General features: G+C 38.4%; 1 protein-coding gene across 1 annotated transcript in view; it reads left to right on the forward strand.

Annotated features, from left to right (window-relative positions):
* LOC140945096 (uncharacterized) overlaps positions 1-4,493 on the forward strand; it is a gene marked incomplete at its 5' end in the record, with an annotated part of 12,778 nt that extends 8,285 nt beyond the window's left edge. Inside the window, 5 exons of the mRNA XM_073394191.1 lie at positions 1,390-1,415; positions 1,511-1,573; positions 2,289-2,377; positions 3,295-3,497; positions 4,049-4,493. Coding sequence (XP_073250292.1) covers positions 1,390-1,415; positions 1,511-1,573; positions 2,289-2,377; positions 3,295-3,497; positions 4,049-4,422 — 755 coding nt within the window. The remainder of the gene's footprint in view (positions 1-1,389; positions 1,416-1,510; positions 1,574-2,288; positions 2,378-3,294; positions 3,498-4,048) is intronic.
* Between the last annotated feature and the right edge of the window lie 14,869 nt (positions 4,494-19,362).

A 19,362-nucleotide genomic window follows, 5' to 3' on the forward strand; every position in this document is an offset into this window, starting at 1 on the left:
AAATGGGTGTGGAAAATCACATTTTTTGGTCTGCAATAAGGTCAGGATTCGGAGAACCGGGCACCACCCCCCACCAAGAATTCCCAGTACTACCCCCTTCCGGGGATCAGGAGCAGGGTGTAAATCATGTCATCATAATCATCGCTTGGAATATAACGTTGGATGACTCATTGCGGTTATTTTTCACGTATGTGAGTAATCCCTCCCCCCTTGCCCTCCCCCCTAAATACCGCTTTTGTGCATCGCGGAATGCCCTACATTGACCTTCTCGTCTGAGTTCTTCATTCAGTCCTCATACGGAATTGTGGTATTCGATAAGAATTTTACTGATCTGACTAACACCAATACCATTTTTTTAATTCGGTGCTTCTTATTGGTTTAAAACTGCAAATTGAAATCTCTACTCTTCTAACTCCTTCTTTTCATAAATTCAGAGTAAAATTTCAGTTGCCTTGAGTACCGGCATAACCTTCCTTCTCCGTGGGAAGAATAGACTACGTGAACAGCCAAGGGAATGTTAAAGCTGGGACTACTGTTTTTGCTAGTCCGCTTTCCATTTCTCTCAGTTTTACCTTTCTAAAGCTGTTTTTATTTACATAGTCCGTAGTCCGCGTTTTATACCCAGTCCGTGTTTTATACTCAGTCCGGAGTCCGCGTTTTATACCTAGTCCGTATTTTATACCCAGTCCGCAGTCCGTGGTCCGCAGTCCGCAGTCCGTGTTTTATACTGACCGGATTACAGACAAATGGTACGAACATGAACCAGAGACCATGATACACAATAAAGATAACAACATCACCATCATGTGGGACATGCCAGTCAATACTGATAGAACTATAACAGCGAACAGACCAGATATCATCGTTAAAGATTCAGTGAATTCCACCTGCAAACTTATTGATATGACTGTTCCATCAGATAGAAATATCGCACTGAAGGAAACTGAAAAAAAAATGCAAGTACAAAGACCTAGAACTAGAAATACAAAGACTGGGCATATGAAAACCGTAGTGATCCCTGTGGTTGTTGGTGCGCTTGGTACAGTGAAGAAGGGTATGGTAGAAAACATCAAGAAAGTATCAGAGAGAGCTAGTATGACAGAGATTCAAAAGATCTGCATGCTGGGATCTGCACGAATCCTTAGAAAGGTGCTCAGTGTATGAAGAGAATGATTGACTTGAGTGACTGACGCTCTAGGTGCATGGTTTGCGCCTGGCTTATGCACAAAAAGAACACCAGCAAAGACTGTGATAATAGAGACAATAATAATAATAATAATAATAATGATAATAATAATAATAATAATAATAATAATAATAATAATAATAACAATAATTATGATAAAAGAACAAAACTAACCACTGTTTAATTTGTTGTCTTATTTTTAGTTCAAAAAAGCTTAGATTCTGTTCAGGTGAGTGGTGGTACTTCCTGCAATGTTTTGTTTTTCCTTGAGTACACAATAGTGTCAATAGTGGTATAGATTAGATGTCTGTTTGTTTTTCATAGGGTCTGTTGGAACAGCAGCAGAATAAACTTCACAGTTTGGCTCTCGACCTAGCTTCTACACAGGTACATGTCAAGGGGCGAAAGTGGAGGTTGCAACTTAACCGTTTCACTCCTAGACTAAAGGTGATGTTACACAAGACGATTAGCAACAACTATTTTTAGCGCAACACAGCATTAGAATGTTGGAATAATGTTGTAACCATTCGAAACAATGTTGCAGCAATGTTGCAATGCTGCATTGCGCTAAAAATCGTCGTTGTGAATTGTCTTGTGTAACATCACCTTAAGTTTTAATCCTATGGTGTTAACATTCAAATGAATCCCTTTTCGCAAAACAGTTGCACAGCACAAAGGAGATAAGTGGGCCAGATGACCTTTTTGCATGCATAGAGCCCTCTTATGGAGAATGCTACTCATAGTAGTAGCAGCACACTATGTTGGCACTTTGTAAGAGGGAGTGTAAGTGTCCTAAGCTTCGAAAATTTCTTGGGATTTTGACGGACACTGCCGACACCGATGCTTGCTTTTTCCTTGGTGTATTACAAAATGGAATTTGTCATTTTACTCCTCCAAGCCTCCTCCTCCTGTTTCTCTTCTGCATCATCATCATCATCATTATTAGATAAAATCATAAATAAGTAAACAGAAATTTAAAAACGACAATCTTCGACCCTCTTCTGCTCTGCACAGCTTATAACAACAGATTACTTTAGTAACAGTCCTTTTGAAGCAAATGCCGCATTAAACATTTTTTTTATTGAATCTGTTCTTTTCAAAGTCAAAGGTTGCCTTGTTGCCATCTGAGAGCTATACTGTTGGCGATTTAAAGGGCGAAATACTTTCACTCAAAGGACTTCTTTTGAACAGGTAAATATGAAAGTAGAGCTGTACATAAAGTATTTGCAAGCAGAGGATGTTTGTGTTTCTGTATTTGTTTTAGTTTGATTTAATTTGTATTTTGTAACTTATAAAGAAGATCAACAAATTCTACGTTGTTGTTGTGATCGAAGAAAAGAACTGAAACAAGTTGCTCACGTACATCGAAAATCCTGGCTGAGAGGTTGGCCGGGTGGGTCTGGTGCACTAAATCCCAGTCCTCACTCCTGATTATTTATGTCCTTCTCAGTGGGTTTCAGTTCCCTCTCATTCTCATTTACTTCAGCTATGATCATCATGTGAATACCTGTTCGGTATGGTTTTCGTCTCGGCGTAACAGCTATCCAGTACAGTGTGAACGCAGACGGCTTAACGTTCTAGAGTTCGGACGTTTCGATACAAAGTCGTTTCGATACAAGTCTTTTCGATACGAACTCAAGCAGTGATATTGCACAAGAAATTCGATCAATTCAAGTTTTAAAGTTTTCGGCTGAACATGAAAAACATTTTGGGTGAATATTTTTCGTTCTTTAAACCAAGTACATATAACTATGTACACGTAAATTAAATAAAAAAACTTGTATCGAAACGCTGGTATCGAAACGACCGTAAACCAACGTTCCTACTTGCGTTCGCGTTCAAATCCCGCAAAACCATTCACCACTGGTTGTGACTAGAATAGAGCTAATCCCAAAATTAAATCAGGTTTTAATTGTCTCTTGAAATACTTGTAAAAGTCTATAATGTGAAGTGGCAAATAAAAGATGGAAGTAAAAGGAAAAAATCAAAGTATGTCAAGCTTAACGTCCGTGGTCTGAGGCAAATTTAAAATGCATGAACGAGGCCTTTGCTTTTAGCTCTGGCTAAATCTATGCACTACATGTATCTCCTCATTATGTTTTACACAGGAAACAGTTCCCGTCCCCCATGATTGGCTCTACACCAGCACCTCCCAGCATTCCATCATGGCAGCGGACAGTAACATCAACCGAAAGAACAAGAACAACGTCTTCTTTGACTGATTCCGAAATAGCTGGTACTACTGAACTGTCAGGCAGCAAAGATACGCCCGCTAGCAAGGTCTCCTCGCTGGAATTTAGCAGTATGAATGGTAAGTACACGTGTTTTGTTTGCGAGTGTTAAATTTTAGTTTCGTCTTTGGCTTCATTAAGGTTTTGCGCGGAAATACGCTCGTGTACATAGGTCACAGCTGCCTTTACTTTGAGCTTTTGCGCGGGAATACGCTTGCATGCAATTGACTGTTTGGTTTTTTACCATTTACAAAATGTCTCCGGTTTCGTGTCGTTTCAAGGAAAATTTCCAGGAGCAACGGAACATCTAAAAGGGCCTGTTTTTCCGGACGGTATATTCTAAAGCAAAATTCTTGAAACCCATCTTTGATACCAGTTTCAGGCTTTTGCGGCCGTTTCTTGGTAAAAGGGACTTATTTTCCAAACGGTAAACACGTTTCCTTAATTGAATTCACTAGTGCTAAATTTTTTCTTACCATTTAACCATAAACCGGTTCGCCCATGTAGGTGATTAACAACCTGGGCTTTGGTTTGACTTTTTTGCTTCTCATTGGTTCATACTTAGTTCGAATTTTTAGTTAATCGCAAACGCACCAATACATGTTTGCTTGTGTTCTCCTATTTATTGTAGGTGAATCTTCAAATCATTCCGGAAATGGAGAAACAGAAGAGAGCGCCGAGAAACAAGATATCATTTCCCTGGAGGACAGCCCTAAGGAACGCGGCAGTACATCAAGCAGTGGAACGGATACCGCTAATACACCTCAAACGGTTGTCGGAGCTAATGACAAAAGCCTAAACGATGCCATGTTAAATGATACAAGTGTATCTGACACTAGTATATCGTCCATGTCTGAGTTGTCGGGAAACACGTCCTTCCACGAGGCGTCTATTGCGTTCTCCTCTACGTGTATCAAAGCGCCATCGGACATGACCTTACCGTCGGATTCTGCTGTCGACCTCGAAGAAGTAGCGAACGATTCTGTTGCCATGAAAGATGTATAGTGACTCTTCCGAAGATTATTAACTCTCTGACTTTAAATTTTGCACAAAATGAATTAAAATTCACAAACAAATCCTGAATTTCATGTTGTAACATACTGATAATATATGGTAACTGCACTCGAAGGTCTCACTGGAAATGTGTTATTTTAATAATGACACACTTTGTCTACGGATGTAAAAGTCAAATTCTTTAGTATAAACTTCCATAATTTTCAATCAAACCAGAGTCAACAAACATACGTACTCTAATAAGTGTGACTTGCATACAAAGAATATATTTTGTGTTACCCGCAAGCGAAAGAAAATCTCAGCGCTTAGTCTATGTGTAAAACCTTGTTGATTACTTATTAAGCAGTTGTTCGCTCTGATATTCTACGCTGTTAAAGACAAGGCTTAACAACTATTAAATGGTCAATTCAAAAAAAATATATCATCAACATAACAGCCACCTTGTACAGCTTAATAAATATCTCCCTCAGAAAAGTACTGGTTAAATGTTAAGGAATACGCTGAAGAAACTGGCAGTGCTGCACTGAACAATTTAAAAAGAGTCTGAGTTATAGTGGAGTGGTCGTCACTGACAAGTTTCAAATAAAGAAGTGGTTATCACAGTCTCCTAATGTAAGGTTCTATATGTCTTACTCGACGTTCATGTTTTTTTTTGTTTTGTTTTTTTTATAAGGATAGTCTTGTATTTTGGTTTTTAATATTATAAGTAGCTTATTTCTGTTAGTTTTCTGTTTTGTCTTCCCCTATATTTTATCCTACCCCATCTTCATTTCTAACATGCTAGATTGAAGCAGTCGGTAGCACTTACCCGTAAAGTGTTTCTAAATATCACTATTATGCGATTCGTAACGCGAGAAGGGCCATTAGGACGGAAATGGCAAATAAACGTGGTTCAGTTAACCGGTACCAACCTGATTTTCACAGGTCGGAAAAATCACAGACAATCAGAAATTTTTAATGTTTTCCAACCAAAAAAGGCTTAAGACAGTTTTCGGCCGAATCATTTCAATTTGCAATGGAGAGAGAAAGGAGAGTCTTACAATTAGAAAATTAGTACCAAGTAACAATATTCGACTGATTATTAAAAATCCGATTGTGAATGCGATTGTGGAATGATCGCCGGCCATCGCAGTAATCAGGTGCGCGTCCTAAAAATAATAACCACCTATTTTCGCGATGTATTCTCAATCAGTTGTATCCCATGGACGATTGGTGAGGTATGCGATTAAGCGCTAGCGGTTTCCTTATCCGGCCAAATCTCATCAGCTCAATCTGTCAGTCGTTCACTTTATCACGTCGTCAATAATTAATTCGAATCCACTAAAACAAAGTGCTCGTGACCATTTAAGCGTTTTGCCTTGGGGGACTCATTTGTTGTAAGGCTGATTCGCGTTAACCCGGGTTTAAATTTTAATCCGGGTTTCTCTTTCTGTTATTTAAAAGAATTTTCTCGGATAATGTTCTGTCATTTAATTGAAGACAAAAAGAATTAACTGAATTTGCCTTTATTCCTTTATATCGGGTGCAAATTTCGCACTAACTTTGGGTCTTCTTAACAAAGCTTTGAACAACCCGGCCCTGATTCACAGCGCAAGTACCATAACGGAATAATAGGCTACTTGTACTAAGAGGTCACGTGACCAATGCTTCTTTTAAACAATGAGTTGGAATCTTGCTGATGCCAAAAATTGACAGAGAACGTAAAAATTATCTTTCACCCGAAATTTGAGAGGAAACGCATTTAAGGGAGATATTTTATGGCACTTTGATTTTTCAACAAAGTAATATGATTTGAATTGGCCGCCTTCCAACATCGTGGCTAAAGCAACTTTTTGCTTATATCTTGTTAAACGTTTGATAGTTACGCTCAGATGTGCTGTAAACGTTACCACATTATCTTTTCAACATTTTCGTTGAAGTTTAAGTGCAAAATTTGTGTTCAGAAAGAGGTAATTCATAACTTTAAACATCACATTTTGATCACGTGACCAGCTACGAACTTACTCATTTCAAGAAAATGGTGCGGGTTTGAAAAATCAAATCACTATTATTTTGTTTAAGATGAGACCCGCTAATCGTTTTTCGAAGGCAGAATCATATAACTTTCATTTTCATAAAAACGATGTCACATGACCTCTTAGTGCAAATGGCCTATTGAACCGGCTGTCCTACTGGTACCAGTCAGTTTTACGGACTACATCCATGTTTGTCCTTTTACACTGAGACTGTAGAGCCTTTTAAAAGGCTTAAAATGTTTTGAAGGGAAAGAGGAAGCGAATGTTTACTTATATAAAAATAGCCCTTGTTAAGAACTGATTCGGATTCCTGATGTCTAAATTGAATTGATAATGTGTCCACGAAGCGTGCAGCGTAAGGGACGGACCATTAGAAAACTTATGGGGGGCGGGAGCGGGCGAAGTACAAAAAAAAAATTCGCGCAAGGGAAAATTAAATGAAAAAAAATTCTTGCACGCCAATTAACCCTACAAAATATTCATGCTATGGCCTAAAAAAAATTCATACAAGGAATTTGATAACGAAAAAAAATCCCTGCGGCTCGAAAATTCCCCTCCCCCCCCCCCCCCCACCATAACTTTTCTAATGGTCGGTCCCTAAGTCACATCCGTGTATTTTAGCGCAACACATGCAAGCAGGATACGTAACCTTTTTTTTGCTTTGTTTTTAGCGCTGAACGCTATGTATGGTTGAGGATCTTGCTGTGAGATTTATCTTGACTGAGTAATTATTAGCTGTTGCAAGCCTGAATAAAAACAAAGATTAAAACTTGATTGAACCCTTCGAGGACAAAACTAGAAAGAAAAAATTTCAATGATTGTTAAAAGTCGATATCAGGAAATTCCTGTCATTAACATAGGAGTCTAGTTTAATAAAAGATAAAACGCTAAGCTAACACTGACTCCGATTGCTTTTGATATTATTTCAAATCAAAAACGGCCAAGCGACGACGTGACCAAAGACGACTTATTGAAGACTCACCCAGATGGACTACATGATAAGTTAATCTTTGAGAAAGCGGTTCGCATGTACGATAACAATAACGATACGTTATCCCGGGGGTGGGGGGTATTCAACAAAGGTTTATACGGGGAGGCTCCGCCCCGAGGTCCAACCCCTTACCCTTTTATATACCATTTTTTGACTGTCAGAAAAAGTATATTTAATCCTTTCGTATATCTTCTATGACAAATGGTACCCCTTTCACATACCTAGTCTAGGACTTAACATCCCTGTTAACTGCTGTAAATTCACTGTTTTTAAATGTAATACATGAATAAATCGAAAAGCCAACTCTTTTTCTCGACTTTTTCACAAAACGGCATCTTTTAGCTCTTTTGGGCCTTTTTACAGACCAAAATGACAGATTTCCCTACCTGAAGCCTGAAAAAGGTCAACATGTGAATCCTATGACTTTCATATTCATATGACTTTCATATCCCTACATCTACAATGAGGGTCAAAAGTGTTGACACTTCCACAAAATGACCCCCTTTCTGAACAGTGGACATACCTATCCCCTCCCCCTGTGTAAAAGAATTCGAGTTTCCTTGCTCAGGATTCCTTAAAATGTCAAGACTAAAAACGGTGGGTATTTGAACAGGAGAAAGGTCTAGTTGTTCAGTGATTAAACTGAAAAATTATTCAGAAATTCATTATCCTTTTGAAAGTCAACATTAAAGTAAAATGTGTGTAATTTAAAAGAGAACAAGCAATTAGTTTTGTTTGTTAAGGAACACTGTCGGCTTTCAGTGTACAATTTTCAGTCTTTGAAGACAAAACAACTTACAACGAAGGATGGCACAAGCCCAGTTGCGGGGCTAAAACGAAACTAAAACGCCATAAAATCAAAATGAAGATATCATTTAGATCGTTTTACATTTTCACAAGTTTCCCTCGGTTTCAGGGATATTAAAATAAGTCAAAATAAACAGTTCCCCTGAGAAAAATTGCTTCAGTTTTATTAAAGTAGACGGCATAACCAAAAAAAAAAAAAGACTCCAGATGGATTATCACCCTCGTAGTTGAATGCATTCATTTCTCTTTTATTGAAATCTCTCAGGAAAGGGAACCACTGGATTACTCTGGGCTGCGATCATGAACGTTTTCTATCAGCTACAAACTGGTCACAGAAGAAGCCAACACTTAACAGTTTAATTAGCAGTTCAACTTATAACACCTTGTCGGTTGCTTTTAGCTTTTATTTGAACAGTTGTATTATTTTTAGAAATACGGTAAAACTGGTTATTTACTCAGGATCGGATTTGTCTTTTTTGTTTTTTTTTTCGTTGGGTAATTTTAAAAAGCATCGTGGTTGCCAATTAATTCGGCTGAATCTGTTGCCACAATTTAAATTTCCCGGAGCAAGGCATATAAGTCTCTTACACGATGCCTTGTAATTAAGCATGAAGTTTTGTGTTCTGCTATTGCATTTATTAAAACACAGTTGATAGTTCTGTTTTCTTTATATAATTCCCAGAATTAATGAGAGATTTTTTCAGCTTTCCCGTTTAATCTCATCTTCATTTTCCAATTTTCCGTTTGCCGAAAACGTGAATTTAAGGTGCTGTTAGCACTAGTCAAAATTTTGTTTGTCGTGCGAACGATGTTTTACACCAACCAAAGTTTTATCAAGTTTTACCAATTATCAAACTTTAGACGCCACCGAGAGAGGTAGTAGGACATGTTCGAGTTTGGATTCGAGTTCAAGTTCGAGTTCGAGTTTGGAGGCCTAAAATTTTTTTAGTCGACCAGGCGACAAAATTTTTTGTTCCTTGACAGATATCCGTCGTCGGGTGACATCCTGTTTTGCGAACATGATCGATTAAAGTTCCTTCCAAACGAAGAATAGAGATTACAAGGCGTGCAAACGCCGAACTCTATTTTTCGTCGAAGTGCAAATTTCTAGTATGAGACGTTCGTAACGTGAGAAGTGCAGGACTTGGTCGGAAATGGCAAATTAACGTGACTCTGTAAACTGGTGCCAGCCGGGTTTTCATGTGTTGGGGGAAAATCACAGACAATCGGCTATTCGACAGTTAGCTGCCGTTTAATTTCCCATCCACGAAATACTTAAGACTGTTCCAGGCATCACTTCAATTTATAACAGGAGAAACGATCGAGAGTCAAACAATTAGGAGACACCGACCTAAAATCTCAGACTGATCGGCCATCACAACAATCTGGGCCTCGTCGTTAAAATACCGTAAAACATCACTTATCTGCTTATTTTCTAAATGTGTCTTTGAACAGTTGCATTTCACACGATCGGGGAGGTATGACAATTAGCGGTTTTAGTATCGGGCCAAATCGCATCATCTTTATCTGTTAGTCGTTCACTTAATTACCTCCATAATTAATGCGAATCAGAAAACATGTGATACCAGAACAAAGTGTTAGTGATCATTTAACTGTCGGCTGAACTTACCATCATTTTCAAAGCGGAATACGTTAAACAGCTGTTCGACTGGTACCAGTCTTGTCTTCCTTGTTCTTAATAAAGGGTTTCATTTATGTACGATTTTTAAATATTTTCTTTTAAATTCCCTACCATTTTCGGAAGTTATTAAAACTGTCACATTTCACTCCCCATACTTAGTTATCATTCAATGCATACAAAAAGGAAATCTGAAATTTTCGGATATAAGGATGTGACGAAGAGAGGAATCAGAAAAATTCTAAAACCATCGAAAAATAATACTGACGCCCTTGTAAGTTTCCCTTGGATGACTAAACAGATACAAATTTCATGGTGCCGCTTAGAGTGCATTTCCGAGATAGGTCGAGAAGTACTCTAGATATCCCAAAAAGGGAATTCAATGTATTTAGGGGAATTAACCGTCTTTGGATGCCCCTTGGGTCGTTAAAGTGGTTTAAACACTAAAAGTGTACAAATACATCAATTCCTAATCCGAGATGTGTAGGAGACCAATAACCTAATCCAACTTAAAGTCGTTGGCCTTTAACCTTTTTACGTCTCAGTGCTTGACAAAGATTTTTTGAATCGAGTAGCTTAGATGCTTTAGCAATACCGGGCCAATATTAATGGATTTCACTAAGTCGCAAAGAGGGACCTGTTTATATTTTTCAAGGAGATCCAGGTAAAGTCACCATCGTGTTAGGGTTACCTTAGATCTCCCATATTTTTCATTTTTTTCAGAGGACGTGTTTAAGAAGCAAGTAGGCGGGGTAACACTGGGGTTTAAGTAACCGTAGCTGGGGGCATGGGCCACCTGCCTTGTAAACGCTTTGTTAGTGAAGCTCACTCATCCAGGACAACATTGCTCCGTCTTGCCGGAACAGAAGCATTACTGTAGACTTAAGAATTTAAATGAAGTTCATTTTTTGGGCGACGTTCACACAACTGGACAATATGAGTTTGTTTTTTAACAGTTTATTCAAGACTTTAAGCTATTTTTACAGACATGTTCAAGAGTTCGTTACTATTTCATTGTTAAAAATTTGAAAAATTTTTAGCCCAAGCACTCATAAAAATTTACGTAAAGGTTACCTTACTCCCTTGTAAACAGGCCCAAAATCACTCTTCATCGATACACACTGTTAAATAGGAAGGTGGAAACCAAATACAAAAGCAAAATGGTTTGGAGGATGTTGTTAGTAACTATGCAATTTTTACAGGATTTCTCGTTATTGCATCGGCAGTCTTTTTTCGAAATGGCCAAAGCATATAAGGGAAATAGGTTCTACTCTTCCGTGAAAATGGTCATGAATTATTACACAGGCATGCAATTACAAAATCTTTAATGGATTTCACTAATGTTAAAATGAATTAGTTAGATGGTTTCTTAGTAAGATAAATTTTTGTCACTTAGAAACGATAAATAATAAATAAGCTGTTTGGCTTAAAAGTTTTTCCAACACTGAACAAAATAATTCATTCGGAGATATTCAGCTACCGAAGGCGGAACGACGATAGGACTTCGATCAGTTTTGAAGAGGGTAAGTTTTAACCCATTCTACACTGTGCACTTTTGCAACCACTTTTTAAATTTTTATATTTGGTGGTTATAGAAATATAATGAAACTAATACTTTTCTCTTATAATTTATCTTCTATTTTCTCTTACAAAAAAAAAGATCGGTTAAACTGTGATCTTTTACGTTATCAGAAGGTCTCCGCAGATACTACGACTTTAAATCAAATTGAAGCTTATAGAAGTAATCAACTTCACTACTTTGACTTGTTCTTGTATTTCCGCAGTCAATTTGCTTTTTAAAATACTTTCCGGAGTTTTGCCATTTTCAATTCTGGTGAACAGTTCAAAAGAAGTATTTCGAATCAAAATAAGTCCTTGAAAAGTGAGGCGATCTTGCTGGAATGCCTTTCAACAGCAAAAAAATATTTTCGACAACTCACACATATATTTCGACCAGGGGCCTGTTTCTCGAAAGTCCCGGAAACTTTTCGGGCCCGAAATCAAAGTTCAAATCTAAATATAAAGAATAAGGGCGCGGATCCTTAAGCTAGCAAACTACTCCATTTTTTTTTCATTAATTGGTAGTTTTATCATGTTAGATGCAAAACTATTGAAACCTCTATCTTGCATGTAAACAACAACAGCTCTACGGGCCTGTTAACTGTATCGGGGCTTTCGAGAAACCAGCCCCAGGAATGCTAAACAATATGTCAATCTGAAGCATCCCGTTACCCAATAACTAGTTTCCAAAGTATGCACCCCGGAGCTAAACCAATATGCTTTTTCCACATAAAATGTGTCTTTGGCCTTCAAACCTTCCTTCATTAATCTTTGCCAGGAGCAATTCTTGTTATCTTAGTAGAAAAGACGAATGTGACTCGTCTAAGGGCGTCTTCAATTGCCCGTATTCCGGAATACTAAATACATTAAATAAAATCTGCAAATTAGTTGCTTTGGTATTTATTGTTTTTCATTTTTTGCGGATTAAAAAATTTCCACCTCCACACGTAGCGTATCATGCAATTTGCCCGTCCACACGTATCCGGATTCACCCTCAGTTCGTCAGCTAATTTGTGGCGCGGAAGCGATCTTCGGCTCATGCGAAAATTTTCTCGCCAATCTTCTTTAATAACTGATTCGCTGATTGTACCGGCAAGCACTAGTTCGCTGTCTAACCTGCCTTGTTTACGGCGTAAAATTCGTTAGTCCGATATGAAAGGAATCCCCAGAATGTCAAGCCGCGGTTTAGCATAATTGAAAAGTACAGTACTCATAGCTAGGTTTTCAAAACTACACACCTGTTGTAAGAGTTGAAACTGAAGTCCAAAAAGAATGATCTTGAATATTCACGGTAAAGATCTGGGGTATATCTTGTTACGTCACTCTGGATAAAAAAAGTATTCGGATTTAACGTCCACACGATTCCGGATTCGGCATGGCCTATAGCGGCTTCCGATTTTGCTAATGTAGAAGATCTTGAGAACACTCTCTCCCGAGAGGTCTACAACGTCGATGAGTGGGCAACAAACAACAAACTTCCACTTAATTGTTCCAAAACTTAAAGACCATTCTAATTGATGGTCAACGCCTGGGAAAGCGTTTAAACAACGAAGATCGCAAGCTTGAGATACAGCTCAAAGGATGTAATTTAGAACAGGCCACTAACGTTAAACTGTTGGGCCTTGATATTGATGGACAACTTAGTTTTGATGTTCATATTGACTGTTTATCTAACAAGATATCAAAGCGTATTAGCATACTTAGTAGAGTTAAGGCTTACTTACTAAGAACAGAGTGTATACTTTATTCTAATTCTTTTATCAAGCCTTTAATATTATATTGTAGCGTAACTCAGACAAGCTGTTGCAGCCAAGATAATAGTGATAAGATTTTCAAGCTGCAAAAACGCTGTGCACGCATTTTTCTGGACGCCCAAAAACACCATAGTAGCGTAGACCTGTTTAATACCTTAGGATGGATGCTATATTACTTTGAGTCTGATGTTAAAAGATGCTTGATAGCTTACAAAAGAATTAGTGGTGCTTGCCCTGATTATATGAATGATCTATTAACAGCAGCCAGTATAGTAGAAATACACGAGGCGCCAATATTAACATATTGCCTAGAATCGCATAATTGAGTAAAATCTCGTATTCTGATTGGTTAACGAAGCGAGGTATTTAGCGTGAAATTGTGAGTTGAAAACGAGGCTATTTATATTGTTTCGCATCTACGTGACAACTATCGTCAAATAATCTAACACAACAACTGCAAAAATGGTTTTCTGCAATGTCATTTTAAAATGTTTTCAAAACCATTGTCACCTTTTGAAGAGCCAAAAACAAAAACAAGCGTTTTTTAAAGTGAGCGGGAGGTTCTTCCTTGTTTTGAACTGAACTACAAATTCTTGGAGAGGCATAAAAACCTCTTTCGCTAGCGACAACGAGAAAGCAAGAAAATCCTGTGAACACAGCCCAGAAAATGGCAAGCAAAAGTTCAACCAAACCAGACGGAGAAGCTACAACGGAGGAAGTGCCAGGGTCGATTAAGACATATACAGAAGAAGAAATAAATACCTTCAAAGACAACATGGCCTCTGAAAACACGGAAAAGAGTGCGCCGCTTGCAATCGTGGTATTAGAAAAGAACAAAACAGAGCTGAAATTGAACAGCATTTCTAAAACATTTTAAGGTACTTACCTTATATTAATCGCGATGTTAAACTTTTAGTGCTTTCGCTTGGACACTTCATTTCTTTCAGTTTTGCCACCGACGAGGTAAAAGGTGTAAATTATTTTCCTTCTCGAGCAAATGATTTGGAAATTAAAAAAAAAAAGACCCTAGATAAACGATCTTACTCCTTTTCTAGATAATAATTTTTAGATTTTGTACTATGTACTTAACTCTTAGTTTAGATTTTACATCTTGTAATCTCTTATACATATGAAACTCAAGGGGTACAAATAGTCTTTAATTGAATTTTGCGACCACGCCCCTTTCGGCGTCTCACTAAAATCGAGTGCCATTTTCGGATGTTTTGTCGTCGTGCTGATTCTGTACACTAAACGTACTCAATGTACCACTGAAATATTTAACTATGATATAAGGGCTTTCCATTTTGCTAATTTTCTAAGTCCAAAGTAAAGTTTTCCCCTCGTCATTTTTCAATTTTTCCCGAGCGGTTCGATCAAAATTAACAAGGCGTTTGTGATCAAAACACGACCGAGTGAGGGATCTTGGGCGATGACTCTTTTACGCAAGCGCAAATTGAAAATGTACCGCCAAAATCAAAGAGAGGAACAAATTTCCCTTGTTTTGATATAGTCAGGTCTGTTAAGGCCAGGATCGGTACAGAGTTGACAAAAGCACCAAACTTTGCACAGCAATAGCTTATTGCAGAACCATGAATATTAGAGGGGGTGCCCAATGCAAATATGCCACTAAAGCGTGCTAAACAGGATTTAATTATTGTAAATTTCACCTGCTGGGGTTCCTGTGGTGTTTTGATTGAAAAATTGTTATTTAATACCTTAAATCACTGAGAATGCTCTTCTCATGTTGTAAACAACAATTTCACTCGAACATCTGGCATTCCCATCCATTATTAGCTTATTGATTGTATAATTAAGTTGATTATTACTGTGCCCTTAAAGCAAGTCCACAGTCCGCCCACATTTTCATAAGTCCTTTCTAAGTTGGCCTCGTCTTTGCTTCATAACATGCAAGTACTCAGCTTCTGGGGTTCTCTTCCCTTTTCTAATGTATTTCACTTAGAGGAGGCCTTATTGTGTGGCTTAAGCCTTATTCATCAAGTATTACTTGTCACTACATGTTACTTTAAGCTAAAGAAAGCGGCGTATGGCATAGCGATTCACACACAAAATTTCAGAAAAAAGAAATTGTCAAAGAGTCTGTTTCACATATTATCAGGGATTTATGACAGCTGTTCATGAAGAGCAAATAACGAAATGAAAGAACCCAAAATAGTTCTTTCCTAAGGAGGTAATTAATTTTTCAGCTTAACATAGGCCTGGATGCCTTTCAGTCTCTCTTTATCTGCTGGACGCACGTGCATGTTTTGACAGAGAAGCAAGCATCGTGGCACAAGTCATATCATTTACTCTCCCGCAGTTACAAAGCAAAAACAAACAAAAAGAATCTGGTCTCATAAACGAAAAAAAGAAACAAGTTAGCCCAAGCTTCAAAAAACAGCACAGTTTATCATGAAGCCTATACATTTGGCACTGAAGCACTCATGTCCAAAAATAATAACAGCTTATCAAGTCGTAAAAGTGAGACTCAAGTGGTACAAGATTGACTCAAATGATAAATGGTGAATGCTTTAACGGCTGCAACTGTAGAAAGGGGGCCGGGCTAACTTTTAGGGCCTGTTTGGATGGTAACCCACTTAGGTGGGGTAACCCGCCTGTCCATATAATCTCTCATTTTAATTTGATCACGTTTACATGATAGGTGGGGTGACCCTTCAAGGTGGGTAACCCGGTCTGCCACACCGGGTAACCGTCTCAGCTGAGGTCAAATTTTGCCATGTCAACGTTTCAAGGTGAGGTAACCCAGGCTAGTCGGGGTCGGATTCTTGATACATCAAATTCGCGCAAAATTCACTTTGGCGCCGGGTGGCTTCACATAATTATTAATAATAACAATAGAAAGCCAAAAAAACACTGAAGGTTGATGCAAGAGCAGCAAGTGAGCGTAGACGTGGTTTGCCAGTATTTTTCTTGTTTACGTGCTTAGCGACTATTCAATAATCTTGAGAAAGTGCAAAAGTGCACCCCAGGATGGCGGGGTTGTAAGATTGCAAGTAAAGGAGGGTTATTTTTTACTCCACCTAGGCAGGTTACCACACCTACCTGGGGTCCCCCACGTTTATGTTAACAGGTTCACAGGAACAGTGAAACTGGTAATAAACGGTATACCTAACCCAGGACTAGCTGTGATACTACTTCCATCTTCAAAAACGTCAGCATAGCAGCCAAAGGAGCAATTATATCGGTGTAACACGAATATTAGATTGCGGTTGTTTCATGCGTCTCGTTTTGTGACTTTTTTTGTGTTTGTTTTCGTCACCATCTCTAAATTGTAATCATGTTCAAAACACCCCTACTAACAAAATATTTCGTAAAGCTCTTTACAATGATATTCATCAATAAAAACAAGGTGTGACCAGGAGCCGATTTCTAGGCTCCTGATGTGGCAACATAGGCATAAGTGGGTGCAAAGAAATCTGTTTGAGTGGTCAAAGTTGGGGCTGATGGGCTTCTTTATCATGACCACTCCATTATTATAAGGAACCAGGCCATAATTATTGTTGACCCTATCTTTTTTTTGGTATTTTCTGTAATTTTCCAGGGGCACCCAACGTCAATTTTCGGAAAATATCTGTTCGGAAGACGATTTGAGATCTAGAATTTTCGGAACATTTGTTGTAAAATTTCTTGCTTGCCTGCGTCTCCTAAGATTTTCGATCATCCAAAAAATGGTATAATTGCCCATTTTTAACGGATTTTTGCCCTAAAGAGTTCACCTAGAATTTTCGGGAGCCTTTTTTCTGGCTGAAATTTTCGAAAAGGTAAGTTTTGATCCTTATAATTTTCGGATCACTACACTTTCAGCTAGGAAATCCGAACAGATGAAAATTTTTAGGGGACAAAGATAAGCCTATATCTACAGTTTAAATACTAAAATACGTTTAACAATGCTATGCTTATAAGTGGTTTTGAACTATGTTCTCGTTGGGTGCCCCTGATTTTCCACAGCATTATTTTGTGAAAAGTTGGTAACTGAATTGCTCTTGAGGAATTCATGATCGTAAGATTTCGTGACCGCGGGGTATTCGCCTAATTGCAATAAACAAATTACATTCATTTTCATAAATGATGCACCATTAGTTGGCTAAAAGAGGCCTTGTTCCTGTAACTTTCAGCTCTTCTGAAGTTAGTTTGTTTGTGAATTGTAACGCACGCGACGACCTTCCTTTTTTTTGAAAGATCGTATAGACCTACCATAAACATTCTGGTGCGAGGGCTGTTAGGTGAATGAACTCCTTACAGGTGTCCAGGCATGCAGGAACCTCATACACTTCTTTTTAAATGCAAATGTGTAAAAAATAGAGTGTGTTAAAAATTCCTGAAGAGGCATGTTTTACAACCTCGTCCTCAGGGCTTAATAAAAAGGTAGAAAAAGGTGAAGCGACCATTACGTCAATAACTCGTGACAGTAATAATAACTGATAAGCTTGAGGTCGACGGTGCGCTCCTTTTACCCCCCTCTCTCCATTAATGTTCCGTTGTAAGGGTATTTAAAGCTAGTCAAAGCTACACAGAAAGGAGAGAAGTTAAAATAAGGACGTGTTGACACCAGGGATCGAACTCGGGACCTCGCGCACCGAAGGCTGCGCACTAACCAACTGTGCTACCCTTGCTCCTCCTTTTCCCCCTGAGGACGAGGTTGACATGTTTTAATCATTATCTCAAGGACAGGGTTACCAACGAAGCAAATTATAATCTAATCTTAGCTGTACAATTACAAAGTGGGCGCTTTGTCAGTTACGGTTCATGAGGTCGTTTATGTGGCATGTCAAAATTTAACGATTCTATCGTTTAGGATGTGATGCATTTGGGTTTTATGTTACTGTATGACATCTTTGAAATCTGGCTTTGTGATCTGTTTAAATTGATATGTAATGATATTTTCACTGACAAGTCTTAGTCGAAATGCCGTGTCCAAACTCGACGAAATACCGATACCGAATTTTATGATTGGTCACGTTTTACTTAAAGCTGTATCAATCTCGCGAGTTTGCCACCTCAAGCATGTATGCACCAGAAATCAACTTTAGACATCGGGAGAAAACATGAAAAGACCTTGAATTGATCGGTAGAACGATTGAAAAGCTCGGTCATTACCATTAAGTCAAAAGTCGGGTAACTTTTATTAACCTGTTTAGCTTACTGTGGTTCGTGCTGCACGTTGTATTAACCTGTATTAGACAGGTGAGTGAAATTGAATGGTACTGATATACTGCGAACGATCTTCTTTTGCCGAATACCGTAAACGAAAAGGATGAAAAACCGCATACCGCATATTAAAATCAAAATTACCGAGATACCGCTTGAAAAAAAGCTCAATACCGCAATACCGTGAGCCCGCATGTCCCCCTCCACACAGTGAACATGGCCACACTTACCGTGTGGAGACTGGGCACTAGTCAGTATTATGTACGTGTTAAACTATTTTGAATAGTGTAACAACAACTAAACATTACTAAATAAAAAACTTAAAAATTTGAAACAAATGTTTTTTAGCCAAATCAAACAAGAAAAGTACTCGCCACAGGGCACCCAATCTGCTATTATAGGTGAAAGTTACCCCCCCCCCCTCCCCCCGCCTTTTATCTGTAATTAGAACCATTTGTAACGGGCACCCCCTCCAGTATTAATCGGTAGGTGCTAAGGAAGCTCTGTGCCAAATTTGACACTTTTGTCACGTCTGTAACGATCCGGCCTATATTTTGCACTAAGAGACCTGACTATATTGGACATTCACAAAATGGTCAATTGACAGCTGTCAAAACAGGATAGCCACTGACCAGTATCACATGATCATATCGCGGGCTGATGTGTCAACTCATCGAGGTGACGTGATTTATTTGGAAGCTGTCCAGTTAATTGTTTTAGTAGATCGCGATCAATGTTCAATCTCATACTTTCTAGCTAGTTTGAGAGCACATCAATGATAATGCACACATCCATTAGACATCAATGTTGTGATCAATTGACAGCTGTCAAAACAGGGTATCCGCTGACCAGTATCACTTGACCGTATCGCGGTCAGGTGTTGACCCATCGAGGTCAAATATTTTTTGAAGTTATCCGATGACAAGTTACTAGTTTTTAAATGATCGCAGGCTCAAGTTTAATTTTCTAATTCATATGAAATAAGTTGTGTTTTGTGCC

This window comes from Porites lutea, chromosome 1 (assembly GCF_958299795.1).
Source record: "Porites lutea chromosome 1, jaPorLute2.1, whole genome shotgun sequence".
In the NCBI taxonomy this organism is placed as follows: Eukaryota; Metazoa; Cnidaria; class Anthozoa; order Scleractinia; family Poritidae; genus Porites; species Porites lutea.